The following is a 21,064-nucleotide window of genomic DNA, read 5'->3' as shown; positions in this document are numbered from 1 at the left end:
TTAACAATGACAGAGCATTTCTTTTCTTTAAAAGCTGACAATTGGAAAGTTCAGATTTTTGTAAACATTTCATATTTATGTATTTCACTGTTTAAAATATTCTGGTTGCTGACACAGGTTAGTAAATCCTTCTTTATGTGTGTGTAGTAAAATAGGAGGATCTCAGTTGTATTTGGGGCTGTTTGGAAGTACCCCCTGAACACTTTGTACCACAATACGTGGTGGTTATGAATTTATGGCTGAAAGGGATGATTTGAAAGGGTTAATTTGAAAGGGTTGATTTGAAAGGGAAAATTTGAAAGGGATAATTTGAAAGGGATAAATGTAACAATGAAACAAAGGAACTGTTTAAGAAATAAAAAGAAATAGAAAGAAATAAGATGCAAACCAGACTAATTACTTGGTAGCTGAATTTTCCTCCCCTCCTGCCTCTCTCCAAGTTTCTAACAGCTCTCTTTTTGGCCATTGTGGATGAGAACAATGGGATGGAAAGTGATTATTTGGTGACATGATGGATGTGACTTGGAGGAGCCTCCAGGGCTCTGCCATTGCTCCGGAACGGGCGACTTTTCCTTGGAGGAGGACGACACTCCATCCCTTTGCCCAAACCTAAACATTCCGATTTTTGGAGAGGGGGAAGAACTTCCAGCTGTGGAGATCCTGTCAGAGGAGTAAACAATTACTCCATTTAAAATGATTTCAAGATGGGCAGTGCAAGCCCTTGATTCCGTTGGAGGAGTCGGAGCCTGAAGGCGCAAGAAGGAACTTCGGAGGTGCTTCATTTTTCCCTCAGCCGTTCCAGTGTTTAGTGCAGCAGATTCTGTTGTCATGTGCTATTGGTTTAATAAAAAGGCCTCCAAATGTATGACCCTGCTGAGGAAAAATGCATTTTGTGAGCCAAGGCCCCGAAGAATCGCCCCTCTCCACGACTCGGAGCAGGCAGATCTGAAGCCCTTGTTTTTCGGATTATCCATCATGTTCCTGTCGGTTTAAAAAAGATTCTCTTCGTCACTTTAAGATTTGAGTGATGAATATGACAGCCTGTTGTTTTTTCTCTAAGCTTTAAAAATTAGGTTAAATTTGAAAATGAAGGAGCAGTGAAGCAAATCTGTTTGGATTATGTATTTATGATGTAAAAATGTATTTATTTTATTCGTGTGGCTGTTGGATTCTCTGGTGGTAACACTTTCCCTAATCTTTCCAAATGTAGCAAAAACCAGTAGGAAATTCTGGGCCATCTCAGCATAAAGGGAACTCTGCCAAGTCCATGAAAATAATGATTTAGCTTTTAATTTTCTAAGGAAATGTGGAGATCGTGGAGAACAATATCCAATATCCAAATGCAAACTCCTGACACGGAGTTTGTTTTTTAGGAGCTGATTTTGAATGCAGTATCAGGATGGAATATTTCATGTCTGGTTTTGATCTTACAAATGTCTTTTCTTCCTCCTCAGTTTGTTCTTAATTAGATTTCTTTACAGTTTCATGTTTTCTGTGTGTTGTTTCGTCTGCTGCCTGACTCCTGACCTTTAAGAAGGAGAGGATTACTTTTTCAGGAACATTGTTTTCCTGAGATTTTCTTATTTTAGAATTAGTCCTGGTTTTTAGAAAAACCCATCCCTTTCTCTCCTTATTTTGCACATTAGATGCCCCAAAAGTTTGGGAATGTGTCATCGTGTCCGACATTGGTGCTGACAATCCCTGTGTTTGTACCAGATCATCTTCACTGCATTTTCAAGCTCTTTTTCCTTTGCATTTTCAAGGTTTTTCCTTTGCATTTCCAAGCTTTTTTTCTTTGTGTTTCCAAGGTTTTTCCTTTGCATTTCAAGCTTTTTTTCCTTTGAATTTCCAAGCCTTTTTTTTCCTTTCGAAGCAGAGAAAGATTTATTTTAAGTATTATTGTCAGTATTTTTAATTTTATAGGAACTTCCCTAAAGCTCTCCCTGTGTTTCTAATCCAGGATGTGGAAGGAAAATCTCAGCCTGATGCACCTGCTGGCTTTTAAAGCTGACTTTTTAAATTTTCCTGATGCACGTTTGTCTTCTTCCTGAGCTTTTGCTTGATGAGATTGGAATGTTGGCTTCTGATTTCTCCTTTTTCGTGTCTCCATGAATTCCCTGTGCAGACCTTTTAGTCTCCCAGACTCCCAGGATCAGCCTGGTTTGTGGAAATCTCTCAAGCTCTTGCAATTTATTAAATAACTGAACTATTTGAAAGTCTCTGGTGTGTTTTCATAGAAAGCTTTGTTTAGGAAGTGAGATTCCCAAAAAAAGCGAACTTTGGACCTTTAGTGTTTAAAAACAAGGACATCCTTTGTTTTGAGTGTTACCGGCAACGATCCATTGCCCTGCATGAAAAGATCCCTAAAAACACAGTCAGCCAGCCTTAAATCACCTAAATCCCGCACTTCCCCCTTCTTTAATGGGCATCTCTTTGTCAAAGTGCTAAATTATGTTGCTGAATGTATTTTTTATGTGTGTTTTGTGGCTCAGAGACACTTTGCTGTTTAAAATCACAGCGTTTGTGCTGCTTTTGGGTAGGAAATGGTCCGAAAAAGTCAAATCCCTTCCCACTTAGGTATTCCTGCCTTTTCTGCTATGGGCTTCCCCAAGTTAAACATCTCATTTCCAATATCCTGCTTTAGTGCTTGGTGTTTGACATGCAGGGAATGAGGCAGCTGAAAGCTCCCCCGCCTGGGATCGTTTATGGATAGGGAACGGAGGCAGCACGCTTTGCTTTTCCGGGATTGTTTGCACATGTTTGCAGGATGTCCTTCTCCACTGCAGGTAAATCACATTTCTAATGTCATGGTGAACTTTTTATCTGCTTCAAAACTACTCCACTGTCATTAACATTATATTTTCCTTCAGTCACCGGAGGACTGTGAGGAAGTGTGGTTGCTCAAGACCTGAATAACATTTTAGGTTGTAATCCCAACTGCACAGATTTTACTGCTGAAATTTGTTGAACCTTTCTATCAACTATCTTTGGACTTAAGGGCTAATTTTTCATGCCTAATTTGTATGTGCAATTGCTGTGGCTGAGTCTGCAATTGGGGTAAAAACCAGTGCAAACAGCACTGGTTGTCTGGACCAGTTTTACACCTTTGATCGCTGTAACAGCACGTGGGAATTTGAGGAATTAAGGGAAAGAAATAGGGATGCCTGGCTTGGAAAATCTGCCTGATGCTTTAGATCTCTGTAGTCTAAAATCTTCTCTGACTCTGCCCTGTTTAGCTTGTTACCTGGTTTCTGGGCTTTTCTCTGGAGCCATGTTCTTTCCATGAAGGGAATGGTAAACCCTTTATGGCCATTCCTTATCACATTGATTAAATTATAGTGTTTGTGATCAGTGGGTAGAATCATGGAATGGTTTGGGTGGGAAGGGACATTAAAGCTCCTCTCATTCCACCCCCTGCTATGGGCAGGGACACCTTCCACTATCCCAGGTTGCTCCAAGCCCCGTCCAACCTGGCCTTGGACACTTCCAGGGATGGGGCAGCCACAGCTTCTCTGGGCAACCTGTGCCAGGGCCTCCCCACCCTCCCAGGAAAGGATTTCTTCCCCATATCTAATCCAAAACCTCCTCTCTTTCCATGTGAAGAAGGTCTTCTCCTGCCTTCCCTCAATAAAGCAATTTCTGGGATGTTTTATGTCACAGCTCTGGTTCATCATCTTCCTCATTCTGGGAGACCTGAGTATGAACATCTCACTGCACCTGATGATCTCTTGTCCCAAATAATTGATATTGCTTTTGATTCCTCCTTGAATTAAGTGACATCCTGGAATATCCAGGGATTACACTGTAATAGTTAAAATTCCAAACCAGACAGCTTTTCCCTGAGAGTTTCCTCTGACTACACTTGATCAGTCACTTCTCTAACCAAGGCAGCACAACGTGAAAGTCATTAAAATGTACTTATGGATGAAATATGGACTTTTTTTTCCCAAACTAACCACAGAGCACATGATTGTGTTTTATGTGGGACTCACAAGTGCTTTTGTACATCCTGACAGCTGAGGGTGGGTGAAGAGTTAAAGCACAACTATTTTTATTGGACATCCCTGCAAACACTTCTGAGCCCATTTCTCTGTGTAATGCACATTAGTAATAGATCAGGCTGAGAAACGTGGGCTCAGGATTTACAATATGGAATGTGCTTTCCTTTTGCTGACACCTATGGAAAGGGAACTGTTGCACAGCAGCAGATGGTAATTTCAGCCCATTTTCCTCCTTTCCTACTCCCACCCCCTTTTTGGAGACACAACAAGAGATGTAAAGTTCTTGCTGTCACTTTAAAATGAGAAATTTCGGGGCCAGTCTTTTTCCCCCTGTATATTCTCTCCTTTATTCAAATGGCTTCTTAAACAGATCTACAAAAAAAATCAGAGCATCAAAAATTCAACATATTTCAGAAATGATGCCATAAAAGGTGCAGTTCTCCACTTGGCTGTGTTCAGCTCAGTAACTGCAGCTTTCACATTCTGAGGACTCTGGTTTCATTTGTAATACAGAGGAAACTATGAAGCTTTTAGCTTGTGCAAACCTGGAATTTTGTGGCTCCAGGCTTCAAATCATTTGTCTTGCAGTCACAGAGCATGTCCCGTTCTATATATTCTATATACAACAGCTTAAGCAAGTACTTCACAGGATTAGGATCCCATTTGAGAGGAAGATTGAAAGCTCAGTAAGTGGAAAAGATTATTTTACTTTGCAAGGTATGAAAGGAACTGATACCAAAAAGAAAGTAAGAATTTTAGAGACACTTCAAGCATTGTCATGTTGAGCAAAAGCTTCTGTTACAGCTTTGGCTTGTTTAACTGTGGGATTGCACATCTGAATCTGAGAAGTTTAGAAGCACAGTTTTAGAGACTGTTAAAAATAGATCTGCTTGAATTCAGGGGTTTTGAACCTCATAGAATTATAGAAACCTAAAATGGTTTGGGTCGGAAGGGACCTTAAAGCTCATCTCATTCCATGGGCAGGGACACCTGCCACTAGCCCAGGTTGCTCCAAGCCCCATCCAAGCTGTCCTTGGACACCTTCAGGGATGGGGCAGCCACAGCTTCTCTGGGCAACCTGTGCCAGGGCCTCCTCACCCTCTGAGTGAGGAATTTCTTCCCAATATCCCATCTAACCCTGCCCTCAGGCAGTTTAAAACCATTGCCCCTTATCCTGGCACTATCTGCCCGAGCAAAAAGTCCCCCCCTATTCTCTCCTTCCTTCTTATATGGGCAGACAGTGACTGGATTTTTCAATTGTTTTTTTTTTTTCTGCAGCCATGATCATTATGAATTTGTTGTAGTATTGATGCTTTTAAGAAAATCCAAACCCCTCTGAAGCTCACACTGTAATAGTCACAGTCTGTAGTAATACAGGAGGACCTCGAAGCAGCTGACACTGCTCAACATGTTTCCTTCCCACTTTTAAAGCTATTTGTGCAGATGTTGAACTGTGTCTTTCTTGTCATAATCGTTTTGCTTTCTCTGTTCCTGCCGTATCTGGGCTTCCCCTTCAGGTTCAGGGGCTGCACGTGGTGATAAACCTGGTTTGAGTTGGCAGCAGGGCTCAGTCTGGGTGAGCTTTGCTTCCAAACACTCAGCTCAGCTCCTGAGTCAGCACTGTGTTTATGGAACACTTTGGCAACTTAACACCAAAGGCTACAAAGTGCATCATGTGGCTCTTGAAATGACTTAATTCCAGGAGTAACGTTTGCAGAAGGGTCTCATTTGGTGTTGTTTTTATTGGAGTCTGAACAATTTTGAGCTGAGCTTTAAAAAATTTTATTATTTTTGTTTGGTTTAATAAGAGTTTTATATGGTCTCCTGCTTATCAGTCTTATTGTGGGGCACTATCAGTGAGAAATAAAGCTGTATCCAGTTTTGGCTTCAGAGTGCTGGATCCTCTGTCAATGTTGCACAGCCTGGATGTAACAGTGCGGCTCCCGTGGATGAAAGGGCAGATTATAAAATTCCATGGACAGACAGAACTGTGCATGTGTGATTACTGAACTTTGGGAATAGATTTTGTTGGAATCACACCACTGTACAGCTTTGGGGGTCTTTGTTGAGGTCACTGTATTCCTTTAGGCAGTGTGGGCAGTTCTAAAATGATCCTTTGTTCAACTTGTGTGTGGGACTGGGTGTGTCATCTTGGAATTCTCTGGAAATACAGGTTTATGCTGATTTTTGCCTCTTTTCTTTGTAATTCCAGGCCACCTGTTTTACAAGTTTGGCATCACAGAGTCCGACTGGTACCGCATCAAACAGAGCATCGACTCCAAGTGCAGGACAGCGTGGAGGAGGAAGCAGAGGGGGCAGAGCCTGGCTGTGAAAAGCTTTTCCAGAAGAACACCTTCATCATCCTCTTACAGTGGTTCAGGTAACAAACCAACACCCCCCCAAAGCCAATCAAACCCCAACTGAAAGGAAAACTTGCAGTGATAATAAATTCCATTTGTTTTTCATTATACCTCAATGTTAATGCGAGTGTTTAGCCTCACTGAGATGCTGAGAACATACAGTCAAAGAATCCCAGAATGGTTTGGGTTGGAAGGATCTTGAAGATCATCTTGCCATGGGCAGGGACACTTTCCACTAGTTATTCCAAGCCCCATCCAACCTGGCCTTGGACACTTCCAGGGATGGGGTGGCCACAGCTGCTCTGGTCAACCTGTGCCATGGCCTCACCACCCTCACAATAAACAGTTTTTTCCCTAATATCTCATCTAACCCTGCTCTCTTTCAGTTCCTCCACATGTGTTAACTAAAAAAATTCAGCTCATGCAGCTTTGTGCTCTCATATGTTTTATTTTCACCACGCTCAGTTCTTTGAGTAGAAAATGAAGATGTTGCTGCAATTGTTGTTCCTCAGAGGAGTCAGTGACTGAATCTTTCACACCAGTCAGTGGGACGTGCTAAAGGTTGTTCCTGAAGGATTTTCCTCTGAAGGAATTAAATATGTTGTAGGTGATTCTGTATTTCCATGTAGGGATGGAGGCAGGAATAATAATAACAACTGAAAAACCCTGACCCAAGAAGTGTTCTCGGAGGACATTTCTGGCTCCTGCTTTTAATATAAAGCAGCGTTATGGGACATTTGTACATTAGATATTAAAACCAGGGGTTTGGAAGGGAGCCCAAGGAAAAGGAAGGAAGTTTATTTGCCTGCATAAAATTTTTGGTTGCATGTTAACACTAACCACTGTATCTCATGCAAAGAAAGCCAAAATCTGCTTTCAATGGAAAATTTTATGTGCTGGAACAGGGAATCACATCCAAAATCCTCAAATTAAAACAACTAATCAACCTAATGATAACCATAAGCCTTATATGTTGATGGGATCTTTATTTTCAGTCTCTTAGCAATCAGTATTTTAGAATAAGTGGATATTAGGGGCCTGTGCTCATTAGACTGCACCCTTTGAGTGGTGTTGAGATTTATTATTAAAAACTATTATTTAATCTCCTGCTTTGGAGATTTGGAGACATCAGTGTAGAGGTGGAAAACACAGACTAGGCTCAGTGAGTTCCTGCCTTCAGAAGGCCATAACATAAATTTTGTTGGGTTCTTTTGTTGTGGTTAAGCTGAAAACTCATTTTTCCCCTTAATTCCACTAAATTAATTTGTGAGTAAAATGTTCCATGGGTACAAGACCACCTGAATTAACTCCTGAACAACCTGGTCTAGTGGAAGGTGTCCCTGCCCGTGGCAGAGGGTTGGAACAGGATGAGCTTTAAGGTCCTTTCCAACACAAACCATTCCAGGATTGTGGGATTTCAGCGTGTGCTGTGTGAGAAGGTGGGAGATGAGGTGGTTCTGCAAGAGCCACCTTGGAATTTTGGTGGTGTGCCTGTGGTCTAACAATCCCCAGGATTGTTTTTATGGCACCTGCATCTCTCCCTGTGCAGGGATCTCATCTCCCAAGCCCCCTAAAGAGCAAAGAGGTGGCTGCATGTCCTTGTAGGGATGTCTTTGGTCCTGACGATGCTGAAGGTCAGCTGAGGCATCTTGGCATGTCCTTGGCAGGGCTGTCCAGATGTGCAGCCAAAAGCAGAGTCCAGGCAATAACAGGAACAGCTGCCTTTGGTAACAGTGTGTGAAAATGTTCCCGTGGAGTCAGAGGCTTTTGGTAATTTTCTTGAAAATATTGCTCTCCCTCAGAATGTCTTTGACATCATTTTCTGGGAGGCTGGAAAGGTGGGAGGTGAATTCACCCACTGTGGAAAAAACAAACCCACTTTATAAAAACAGAGCACTTTGCAGAATCAGGTGGTCCTTTGAAAAGTGAATTTGCAGCCCAAACCCAAGCAGGAGTGGTGTTTCACCTGGAGAAAGAGGAGGAACAGGAGAGCGGGTTGAGAGGCTCAGTGAGGATGTTGGGAAAAGAAATGGAAGAGAAAATGTAGATTCACACATGTTTTGAAAGGTGGCATGACAGGGCTGTAATTCCACCTCTGTGTTCAGGTAACTCCAGGAACTGCTCAGGAACTGTGGTTTGACATCCCTGAAATCCTTCAATGGAATTACAGCATCAGAATTCCCAGGCATCTGTTCCTGATTATCCCCCCTGTACAGTGGAGGGAGCAGAATTCCTGCTGCCAGCTTGCTGTATTATTTCACAGCTCTGAAGTAAAGGAGGTCTGTATTTCACAGTTATGACAACAGAGCTGTCAAATATGGCTTTGGAAAGTGTTCCATATGAACCCAGACAGTTTTTATGGGAGCATTTGTTTCAGGGGGCAATTTAAGGTGAGCTTTGAACACTCTGAAATTCAGCTACTTGAGAAACTGCCTTTTCCACTGGTACAGCTTTAAAGTCCAGCTTCCAGGTGCTCCTGGGCAGGTCTCCACCCTGCTGTGGTTGTTGCAGGAGAAAACCTGTGTCAGGTTACACTGGGAAGGATGTGGGGATATAGAGTTGTAGTTTTTTGCATATTCTATTCAAAGAATCCCAGAATGGTTTGGTTTGGAAGGGACCTTAAAGCTCTTCCCATTCCAATCCCCTGCCACAGGCAGGGTCACTTTCCACTGGCCCAGGTGGCTCCAATCCCTGTCCAGCCTGGCCTTGGACACTTCTGAAATATTCTCAAATCCACGTGGTCACTGCTGTGCTGGACATCCTCCCCTAGGAATTGGGAGACTTGGATTTTCAGAGCTGGTTTTTAGCAGCAATTAATTTGTCTCATTTAAAAAAATATATAAATAGAGCAGCCTGAAGCTCAGCTGCCTCTGACCTGACTTTGGTTTCTCTGGCTCTGAGAAATTTTGATTACCACCACCTCTTTGAGACAGTCAAAATCCACCTGGATTTTGATTGCCCATGGTTTGAGGAAGGACATTGGTTTAGAGGATCTGCGGAGGTCACTTCAACCTCATCTATTTTGTGATTTTTTGATTTTTTTAAATGAGTTATTGCACACATAATAAATAATTCTGAATTATTACATCAGAAGAGGATTGTTCTTCAGCTTCACTCTCATGTACTCGTTGGCCATGTCAAAACTTTGAGGCTTTTTCTGCTTTTTGTGATTAACAATTTGAGCAGCACGTGGCTTTGATTTGAGTCATGGTCAAAATGGCAACAGATTTCCTCTCTGCTCTGGTATCATATGGAAAAATTAACTGTACAAATGACATGGAAAAGCAGGAGGCTGAGCCCAGAGTCCTTATGGAGCCTTAGGAGGGTTTGGTGTTGAAATCCAACGATTGTGGTCAAGAGAAACGGATTTGCAAACGAGCGTGTCTGAGGAAGGAAAATACAGATGGATATTTCTTCTTTATCCTTCACCCCCAAAGATATTGATTGAGGTTGTTCACATTTATTGTCACAGTAGCCACAGGATTTATGGGTTGCATCATGCAGACTTATATTTATGGAGAATTTGGTTTTGCTTATTTTAGCTGGTTCTGCTGTTGCCTTTGGTTGGAATTGAGGTGTTGATTGCAATGGTTGCTCTGCTTTTGGAGCCAACATTTCAGTACCTAATGTATGTTTTCCTCGTGTTTTCTCCAACCAGAGTGGCTGCCACGAGAATTTAACTGGATCTTCCTTTTAAAACCTCGGCAGTGTGTGGAGGGAGGGCCGCAGGAAACGAGGGGTTTGGGAGGAGGATTAATTGAAAAGTGCCTTCTTCCTTTCTTTTAATTTCTCTTAAGATTGTTCAAGCTGTTATCACAGTTTTCCATGTTGGAATTTTTAATTAGTTCTCTGACTTTGGGATTTATATGGAGATTTAGGCTGAAGTGCTCAGCCTGTGCTGAGGTGTCACAGAGCAAAATGGATGTGCAGCCAAATCTTCAAAGGTTTTTTACAATATTGGAGGTTTTAGCCCTGGCTGAGTCAGGGAGAGATAATGGTTTACAGTGCACAGGTTTATTTCCATTGTTCTAGGATGGGGTTTGTCCTGCTTTTTCGGTTTGAGGATTTCTGATTTATCCGTTAACCTTTCCTTGCTGTGACTGCACAACCAGAAAGCAAGGAGAGAAATCCTGGTTTGAAGTGTGAGGCTGGAAGGCCTCTGCACTAGGAAAATACTTTATAGGTACAAACCATGAGGACACTGAGCAGGAATTCCCTCTGCCATAGAATCTGTCCCCCCCACACCCACTTCCAAAATGGTGCCAGTCCCTTCTCCCAGGGAACAAGTGACAGGACGAGAGGAAACAGCCTCAAGTTGCTTCAAGGAAGGTTTAGTTTGGATATCAGGAAAAATTTCTTCATGGAAATGAAAGGTTTGTCCAGCATCAGAATAGTCTGGCCAGGGCAGTGGTGGAGTCCCCATCCCTGGAATTGTTCAAAAAACATGTGGATGTGGCACCTGAGGACATGGATGGTGGTGAACATGGTGCTGATGGTGGGACTTGGTGATCTTAAAGGTCTTTTCCAACCTGTGATTCTGTGAAAATGAAAACCCAGATGCTCAACTGATAACTGTGAAGTAGAATAGGAATGAATTAGAAAGGCCAAAGGTTTTGCCTTTGTCTTAAAACTGATTTTAGCTGAGAATTCAACACATATCCTTGAAATAGTTAAAAATTACCTTTGGGAAATCCAGCCTTCTCATCAGTGTCTGAGGAGGGTTGGCACTGACAATGTGACAGAAGAAACCACTTCAGTGGGATCATTTGGCCAATTCTTGACCATTGGGTTGAGAAGACACACTCAGCACACTCAGCCTCAATTTTCTTTGACTCATAAGCACAAGCAGCAAAGAAATGGAAAACATGAAAGAATCATGGAATGCCAGAGTGGTTTGGGTTGGAAGGGTCCTTAAATCTCATCTCATTCCACCTCCTGCCATGGGCAGGGGCACCTTCCACCAGACCAGGGTCCAATTTCAACTTGAAAGAAAGGAATATTCTGCAGTTGTTTTTTCTCTGTATTGGAGTGGTCAGTGCAGCATCTTCCATACTATGGGTGTCTCCAAAGCTATTCCATCTAGCAGAGGGTTTTTTGGGAATGCCATGGGTAAGGTAGCACTACAAAAGCCATTTGGTTCATGTTGAACTTAGCCCTTTGGAATTAGTGGAAGATTTCAGAGCAGGAGCTCAGCTGTGGCTTCTCTGTGCCAGGGATTCTCTAAGAGATCAAAATTGTAGATGTGAGGCTTGATGCTTTGCAGGACTGTGATTTATGAGTGCTGACACATCCTCTCTTCAAGCTGTGTGTGCTCCTCATGTTTGTGTTTGCTTTTAATGGGGAATGTTTAAAAAGGGATAAATATTCCTTTTGTCTGCTCAGAGATGTAGAGGGGAAAAACAATACTCAGAAAGGATGTTTTGTTTTTAGACACTGGTGAGTGTTCTCTCTTCTTTCTTCCTAAGAACTGAAAAACACCAAAAAATCCAACAAAATAAAGAAAAAAACCCAACTGAGGTTGTTGCAGTGAAGCCAAAGTAAAATCTATTTATAGGTGACCACATGAGGTGTGCAGTGGGATTCCATTCAGGCTGTGGCTCCTCTTCCCACCTCTGAAAAGCACCATGATTTCTGGCTTATGAAGCAAAAAATGACTTACAAATAAGGACTTTTGGATTTACAGTTAAAAATGTATTTCAGTATGTGCATATAATGTATATATTTATTTGCTACAGCTCATTTTTCATTGATACTCTCTGCATAACTTTCTTAATCAGAAAATCAATGCTCATTATAAATGAAGGATTAGGTGTTTATACACTGTGGTTTGGTAGAAGTCGAGTTCAATTCAATTCAATTACACAGTGAGAGACTGGGAAGCACAATGGAAAGACAAAATCAGGAGGGAATGGATTCTTGGGAGCCCTGGAGAAGCAGCTAAATCACAGTGGCCTTTCTTAGCTGTTTGTAAAATAAAAAATACAGAAAATGAGAAGTAATGGAAATGGGAGAAAAAGGGAAAGACGGAGGCTTAGTAAAGATCTTTGTCCAGCCTGGAGGAGAGAAGGATCCAGGGAGATCTTAGAGCCCTTTCCAGTGCCTAAAGGAGCTCCAAAAGAGCTGGAGAGGGGCTTTGGACAAGAACCTGGAGGGGCAGGACACGGGGAATGGCTTTCCAGTGCCAGAGGGCGGGATTAGATGGGATATTGGGAAGGAATTCTTCCCTGTGAGGGGGAGAGGCCCTGGCACAGGTTGCCCAGAGAAGCTGTGGCTGCTCCATCCCTGGAAGTGTCCAAGGCCAGGTTGGACAGGGCTTGGAGCAACCTGGTCTAGTGGCAGGTGTCCCTGCCCATGGAATGAGATGAGCTTTAAGGTCCCTTCCAACCCAAACCATTCTGGGATTCCATGAATATCTGTTCCTTTCAATGCCCATGATAAAGCCACTGGCAACGGAGCATCTGAATGGGAACAAATCCCATTTTTATTTGGTTGATGGGACAGGTTTTATACTCAGGCCAATTGGGATTTGTTAATCCCATCCAGAATTCTGTACAGCAAACTTCCATTGCACAGCAGTGCAGGAAATACTGGAATTGCACAGTGAGAACAAGACCACATTTAAGGAATTCTAAACATTCTGTAGTTACCTGCTTGTCAAATGTGAAGTATTAAAAGTGTGTGTCCAACAGGCAGCAAAAACATGGATTTCTTGTGTTTTCCTCAGTTCCTGCAGAAGTGCTGTGGTTGGAATTCTGTATTTCACATCATTAACACAATTAGAGCTTTCACAGACACAAACCAGCCTTTGGAATTCCCATGGAATTCGTAGCACATGCACATTATCCAGTGAACATGCAGAAGAATATGAATAGAAATGATGGTTAAATTTGTTTTCCTTGGGTTTTAGGTGTGGATAGTTGTGTGGCCACTGGGATGGGATGTACACATGTAATAAAGGTGAATTTTTGTCTCTTTTTTCCAGAGGGATCCCAGAGTTCAGTGTCAGCTTCCAATGAGATCCAGCAGAACCAGCCCCAGGCCCTTCACTACGCCCTGGCCAACGCCCAGCAGGTCCAGATCCACCAGATAGGAGAGGATGGACAAGTCCAAGTAGTATGTCCTCAGCTTTTTCTAAATCCCTCCATTTAAACCCTCTAATTTCTTGCAAACTTTGCTTCAGTTGCAATTTAATGTTTTATTTTTAAATAGTAACTTGCCCTCACTTAGGATTTTCAGTAAATAAACATTGGAGGCTTATGGGAAAAAAAATTATTTGACAAAGCTCTTCCTGCAGGATTTGCTCACACAGTTATTGCAAATAAATGCACCTTCATTATTTTATAGAATTTACCTGTTTTCCTGCAGCCCTACAAAGTGTAGGGTTTACACACCAGAGTTGGTTTTAGCTATGAATTACACAACAGAAATGCATTTATTTATTTATTTTTCTTTAAAACTGCATTCTCAGCTGGTTTTGAACATCTGTTGGCTGAACCTTTACATGTGTATTCGTTTAGCTACATGTATATAAGTAAAAGTTATAAATATTGACATTTTTTAAGCCTGAGACACAACTCAGGCTGTGATTATTTCTGTACGTGGTTTTAGTGTCCTCTGAAAAAACCCACCTTCACTTTAGTCCCTCTGTCCCACGGTTTGATACAAGGATTGTTTGAAATTCAAACTTCAATTAAAATTCATTTAAAATTATCTTTAAAAAGTGTCCTCAGTGAAATAATGCCCTTTCTGCAGGAACTGGGTGCAAAAGCTCCACTTCCACTTCACTTTTGCCATAACTTTCCAGTATTACCATGGGAATTTCCTTGTCTCTTGGTTTCCCTATGGATTTTAAATCTTCTTGATTCCTCGATGGATCTTTCTATGAGATATAATTGATGACTGTAAACCATTTTTCAAGTCTTGAAAGACAAGGTAGAAGGGAAAATTATATGAAATACATGAATATAATAGACAAAGTGGTTACATTTATAGGTGTAAGTGATGCAAATTTGCCTCATTAAAAGCTCCAGACTCGTTAAAGATCCTTTAAATTGCTTGTGGAATCCAGGAAAAATCCTCTGTGACCCACAACCACTTTCTAAATGTCGTAATTTAGACATATAGAGGTTGAAACAGGAGAAAATGGCATTGTTTTTTCAGTTCTTTGGAATAATACATATAGATCAGGCTAAGAGTCATTAGTAATGTAGTAGTTATTTATAATACATATTAAAAATCAGTATTAGAGAAGGACTGTCCTTGAGGGCTCATTCTGTATCTGCAAAAGATGAGTGAGCAGGGTTTTTTGGTCATAAAAAGGTGAATAAAATCACCTTCTCCCCATCCCTCCAGCCAGAAAGGATTCCTTATACTTAAACCCACTCTAAATGGATCTTCCAAATGCTCCAGGCTTTTTCCTGGGAACCCTGAGAGCTCCATGTTAAGGAGAGGAAAGTGATTTTAATCTGCACACAAACTGGGCAGTGCTCTAATTTTATATACAGCCCCTATTGTCAGAGTGAGACTTTCAGAGTGTTTTTTCTCCCTATAAATAGATGGTTTCCTTCCAAAGGAAATGAAACTGTTTGAAATAGAGGGATCTGTGTGTCTTTGAAAATCACATGCAATTGTTCTTGTGTTATAAAATCAGAAGAGCCTTTGACAGAATTCCAAATGATTATCTTTAATCTCATGCAGGCATATTAAAATGAACACAAAGCCTTAGAAACCCTCAAGGAGGTTATTTAGAATCCAATCTCAGGTAAATCACAGGAGCAAAGACTTGGCTGGGCTAGTCAGGATGCACAAGGAATTCCATCCACTCTTATCCCTGTTTGGATCAGAGGATAGGCTTGGTACCAGTCTGGAGCGGGGGCTGTGGTCAGCAATGTAAAGTATTAACATGATTAACACTATTAGGGCAGTAACTGTGTTCAAATTAATGAATTCTTCCAAAATTCCAGCAGTTTGAGAGTCCTTGGCATGGTCTGGGATCCACCAGAACCGTGTGAGTGTACACAAATCCATGGATAATTAGATGCCTTTGAAAGCCTCACTCTTAGGGATATTTAGTCTTGCTGTATCTGTTTTAGGAACTGAGTTTGCAAGGTCACCAAGTCACCAAGTCAGCCCCAAGCTTTGTGTGTCAGTCAAAAGCACAGATCCTTTGCCAGAGAGAAATTCACTGCATAAATGTTATTTATTATTATGCCTGTTTTTTTCCCCCTTCAGTGAAAATGAACCATTCTTTGCTCAAAGTAACTCTGCTTATGTCTTACATAAAAGGAGGGGGAAATACAGTTGCACTTTATTTTTTACAGCTATTTTTAATGGTTTTCACTGAATAAACACTTTGCTTCTATACCTTGAGCTGTGCTGATGCAAGGTAGTAGCTGCTTCCTCTAGTCCTGATTTTCCTCTGATGCTCCTTGGTGTTTTCTTTTGTTGTGGATCCCACAGGGCCATCTCCACATAGCCCAGGTGCCCCAGGGGGAGCAGGTCCAGATCACACAGGACAGTGAGGTGAGCAAAAGTTTGGGTGCCCTGGAGCGCATTTGGGGCCCTGATTCCAAAATTGCACCTCTGAAATCTGAGTAAAGTGAGAGGATGTGGTAGAACTAGAATGAAATGTGCTTTAGGGTGTTAAATGCAACCTGCTATTTCTCTCTGTTTGGGTTTTTTTTTTGGGGAGTGGGTTTTTGTTTGTTTTGGGATTTGGGGTTTTTTATCCTCCTTGACCAGCTCTGTGTGTGTTACACTAATGATTGTTGTATAAAGCTGATGCTCTTTGGAAATTTAATACAGAATACTAGAGGAAATCAGTTTAGCTGCTTACACTGCCATTAAAATGAAATTATTTTATTTAGGTTTATAAACTAAATGTGTCCAGAATACTCAGTGCCTTTGCATGGGGGAACTGTTGAACAGGAGTTGGAGAAAATTCCAGCCACCATCTAGTAAAGAGATTTTGCAGAACCAACTTGCCTTCATTATTAACTAATTTGGCACTGCAGTGTTTACACTCTTTAATTTTTTCCATAAAAATAGTTCAGTAGAATGGAAATGGATAAATTCAGTCCTGAACCCCCCAATTTTGACTCAGGCAAACCAGCTCTCAAAGCCAGGTGGATTTACCTCTGTGGGACTGCAATTGTTGGTCATTTAAGAATATATAGATACTCCTAATTGCTAAAACTGCTGTTAGATTTCTGTGTTCTTTGTTTAAATAAAAAAGGAATAGAAAAATATGGTTAAACAACAGTTTTAATCTGTACCATTTCCCTGTAGAGCTTTTTCCTCACTGTTAAGAATATCTGAATGTGGGTTATTTTAATCCACTTCCAAAGTACCCAAATCACATCTCATAAAACCACTTTGTGAAGGAATATTGTTAACACAGGCAGCTCTTGAAGAATAAATATTATCGTAAATATTCTATAAATATTAGAGTTAAAGGCTTCTCCTTTGAAGAGCTTGTCTTGAGAGAAATAAAAAAGGATTAAAATACTCTGGGTCTGAAGGAATGCAAAGTCTGCTACAATAAAACTGAAGGAGTTTTGGGTAAAAAAACCACTAAAAAAATTCTGATTCAGCAGAATTGATCCTGAGGTTCAGGCACCCCCTGTGTCCATGGGCTGTTTGTGTCTCTAAGACTTTCAAGGGCTGCATTTGAAAACATCTGGGCTTTAATTTATTCCAATGTACAGCTTCAAATGAGAGCAGGAGCTGCCAGGAAGAGACACTGCCCAAAACATGTGAATCAAAGAATTGGGATTTTTTTTTTTTCCTCCAAGAAATCTGCTATTTCACTGTCTGGGAAGCTGGTTTTCCTTAATCCAATTGTGCTTTTGGAAAGGCATCTCTGAGCATATGAATAAAAACTTTATTTTGTAAAGATTTCCTTATTAGACTTTGGAGCTACAGTTTCCTTTAAAATCCTTCCCATTATTGAGAATTTTTTTGTGATAGTTGTAATTCCTGTAATAGAATTGTTAGTCTTCAGTATTGAATTTTGATAAAACAAAAAACAATTAGTAAATAACACCCCATACATATAAAAGTGTTAAATTCTAATTCTAGTTTAGTAAGGGGTTGACTTAAATTTGCAGTTTTATATAAATAAGGAAACTCAAAAATTTTACCTCAGAAACAATACTGAGAAACTGAACATAAAAATGCATTATGCAGTAGCTTCCAAAAAGCAAAATATGCTGGTGCTGAGACACTTCCCTGCTTTTGATCTGTTTATCCCCTGTGGATGCAGAGCTGACTATGGGGTTGGAGCTGGATTGCCAAAATAACCCTCAGGACTTCCTAAATTAATAGGTTTGCTTAATATTGAAGCTGTTTAATAATAAGATGAGAAACAGACTTTTTTTCAGCATAAAGCAACTTTTTAAATTTCCAGTTTTTATTTATTGTCAATGCTCTTTTTTTCCAGGGAAACCTGCAAATACACCAAGTTCACGTGGGTCAGGATGGACAGGTAGGAACAGAACTGAGTTTAAGCAGCATTTCCTTTGGTCTTTAATGTTGCTGTTGGAATTATCCCAGATTGTAAGTGGCTGTTTTAAGGAGGAAAATCTGTTGAAATAAACAACTTGCAAAATGATGACATGCACATGAAATATTTTAAATACAAAAAGTCTTTGTATTATTTCATCATTCCTGCAACATATTTCATCCCTCTGTTTTATCCCTCCTTGTCTTTGGCCTCTCCCCCCCTGCATTTAGGAACTGGATTGGATTGATTTTGGTGTGTACAGTGTGTTCTTGTCTCTGTTCTCCACTGTCCCCACGGCCAGATGTGGACTCAGAACCCCACATTTATTGCTGATTTTTAAGCAGTTCTTTTTTTCATTACATGGAGAGACTTGGGAGAAACAGATCTTTCCCATCTGCTTTTGTTCTTGCTGATAAAATGGCTTTATTAGGTGCTTATGCACACATGAGAGAAGAAAAAGCAGCTTTTACTTGGAGTGCTGAGTCACTGAAGGGCTCAATTAGCAGAATTTCCATGTCAGGTGGCAGCAAAATTGCTCCCATTTGATCTCAGACACACTTTCCTGAATGTTGAGCTCTCTTAAAATACCCACAGCACAAAAACCTTCCTGTGAGAAGCTTTCAAGCCAGGCCACTTGCTATGGATTTTTTTGGTCCTGTTGAATATGAATAAGTTGTGAGACATCTGGGGAGAACTCGAGTCCTGCCCTGCATTGAGCAGTCTGACATCAGGAAGGTTTGGAACTCAGGGAAGCTCCCAACACTCTGAACTTTTGACCACATACAGGATTTGTGTGGGGGTTTAAAAACAGCAAAATTAACCACTTTTAAGTCTTCTTTACTGAGGTTTTCATCAGCAGTACTTCTGCAGAAGTGAGACTGGGGAAGGTGATTTTTCCTGTGTGTCAGAACTTTTTGTTTAGTACTTATTGTTTTTTTTTCTTTCTTGGTGAAATATTGCTGCCCAAATTGCACCTTCTTACAAGACAAATATTGGGTGGTTTTATGTCTCTCTGAGTGAGGCATGTAGATTAAGTTGAATTTACTTTTAATTAAAGCCTAATAGCTTTATTTTTCTCCTTGAAATATCTATTCATGTGTAAATTTGTGTGCCTGTGCATATATATGGATATATGTGTATTGTTAGAATGTGTGAGAGCACACCAGATAGGGAAGAAAACCATGATTAATTGCCCTTTTTTTGTTTAAATCAGCATCATGTTATCTATATCTGTACTATCACACAGTATATATATGTTTGGGATAATCTTGGTTCTGCCTAAGTGGTTGTTGGCTGTACAAGTGTATGTAGAAAAATCACTTTAACATCCAGTTTTTGTGGGTTTTTTAACTAACTGTGCTCTGAGCTCTGCTTTTAAACTTTCCTTGAAAAAACAAATGGTGAAGTGCTGTTTTTTTGCTTTTATTTCCTGCACTCAGCTGCATTTTGTGTCTTGAGCGTCACCAGCCGGGTATTGTCACACTTCAACTGGTGGCTCTGCGAATTCCCAGGAATCCTCAAACTTCTCCAAAAGGATTTGCTGGAAAATGGTTGTTTTTCAGTGGACCATAACATAGGAGCAAGCAAATATTTAGGGGATTTTTAGCTCCCTTCTGCATTAATTATTGAAAGCTTCATCAGCAGTTTGGGCCCTGAAGTGGGTGAGCAGCACTCACATGATCCCTGTGCTGCACGAGCTCTGTGGCTTCTGCTCATCAGCTGATCTTTGTTTATCTGAGCTCGTAAAACTGCAAAGGATAAGGAGTTAAACTAAACTCTGATTGTGATTGAAGAAGGGGAGTTGAAACTAAGCCATTTTCCTTGGCATTGGGAGCAGGATAAGAGCACAAAAACCTGTCAGGGATCTGGGGCAGGGTAACTTGAGTCAGGACAGTCCAGTAGCTGTTCAGGACCTGGGATCAAAGAAAAACTCCTGTAGTTTTCCAACCTGTCCGTTATTTTTCAGGAAATTGGCTTTTCCTTGCATGTTTTGAACTCTAATGCATCAGCCAAGGGACTCTGGGGGATATTGATAACAAGGAATATCGTGGCACTTACTGAGTGTTTTAAGCTGATTAATATATACTTATCAGTGGCACTAAATCTTAGCTTGGATACTAAATATTCCCCTTGAAAATTCATCTCAGGCTGCTGTTTTCCATGTATTCTGTGCACTGAGCAGGTGTAGGGTGTTCCCTCTGCCCAGGTGAGGTTTGGTCCTGCTGCTGATGGAGCTTTTTGCTCTCGACCGCAAGTGAAAGGTTTACAAGAAGCTGGGGCTGCAAAGCATAGATTTATAAACTCCATGTGAACTAAGGCATAAAATGGCATAAATGTACCATGAAATTTTATCAGGAAAATCCCCAAGGTGACACAGATGTTCAGGTACTAAATCCTGGCTTCTCTGCACAATTCTGCCCTTTGATTTTAACTTTCCCCCCCCTTGTCTGTCTTGGTAGTTGCACTGAACTTAGATTTTATTTTTCTGGCATTACTGTCCATGGAATAATGAAATCATTCCAAAAAGAGCTCTGTCTACCTCCACATGTGTTCTATTAGCTGGGAGTTTCATATTTCAGTGCACGTTTAATAAAAATACCAAACTGCAAAAATAATTAGACTTTATATTAACGAACACTCGAAACCTCAGAGTATTGGGAATTTTTTTGACTTTGCATTTGATTCTTATGAATTACCAGAAGTTTTCTAATTTGTCTGCTCTGATTACCTTCCTTCCTTTCTCCCTAACTCCATCCTTTTCTTCCTTGGAACATCCCAGGAGATGTTCCGTGTGTGTCCTGTGCAAGGTGAGGTGTTGCCACAGTGTTCAGAGATAGGGATATAAAGAGGTAGAACAGGACAATTCCAAGGCCATTCCTTGATCTTGCATTTCAGACATTTTGTTCATCCTCCCAACCAGTGTTTCTCCAATTTAGGCATTAATTAAAATGACACCAGGCAAATGGTCTTCAACTAATAGCCTTAGTTCTTAAATTGAAAAGTTAATGTACTTTAAAATCTCAAATAGGATTGTTCATATTCCGGAGAGCTGACAATTTGTCCTGCTGAGTGAATGAAAAATTAACAGGAATTGCAGCATTTAGTTCACTTGGAGCAGGATCTGTAGGTAAGGTAGAAAAAGTGGGAGAACTCAGGACAAAGGAGCATGTAGGAAAAAAACAATCAGTGTAAACTGCTTT

At 40.8% G+C, this 21,064-nt stretch overlaps 1 protein-coding gene across 5 annotated transcripts in view; it reads left to right on the top strand.

Annotated features, from left to right (window-relative positions):
* The window catches only part of BANP (BTG3 associated nuclear protein), a 128,462-nt gene that overhangs the window by 57,650 nt on the left and 49,748 nt on the right, over window positions 1–21,064 (top strand). For 4 of the 5 annotated variants that reach the window (XM_027685091.1, XM_027685088.1, XM_027685089.1 and 1 more), the window contains 4 exons: window positions 6,214–6,381; window positions 13,344–13,474; window positions 15,812–15,883; window positions 17,802–17,846. In XM_027685091.1, the coding sequence (XP_027540892.1) occupies window positions 6,214–6,381; window positions 13,344–13,474; window positions 15,812–15,883; window positions 17,802–17,846 (416 nt within the window). The remainder of the gene's footprint in view (window positions 1–6,213; window positions 6,382–13,343; window positions 13,475–15,811; window positions 15,884–17,801; window positions 17,847–21,064) is intronic. The other variant, XM_027685092.1, reaches the window with a different exon arrangement.

Source organism: Neopelma chrysocephalum, unplaced genomic scaffold, assembly GCF_003984885.1.
Source record: "Neopelma chrysocephalum unplaced genomic scaffold, ASM398488v2 Primary Assembly neopelma1_68, whole genome shotgun sequence".
Taxonomy (NCBI): domain Eukaryota; kingdom Metazoa; phylum Chordata; class Aves; order Passeriformes; family Pipridae; genus Neopelma; species Neopelma chrysocephalum.
Note: the sequence above shows the minus strand (reverse complement) of the source record. Positions and strands in the feature narration are given on the sequence as shown.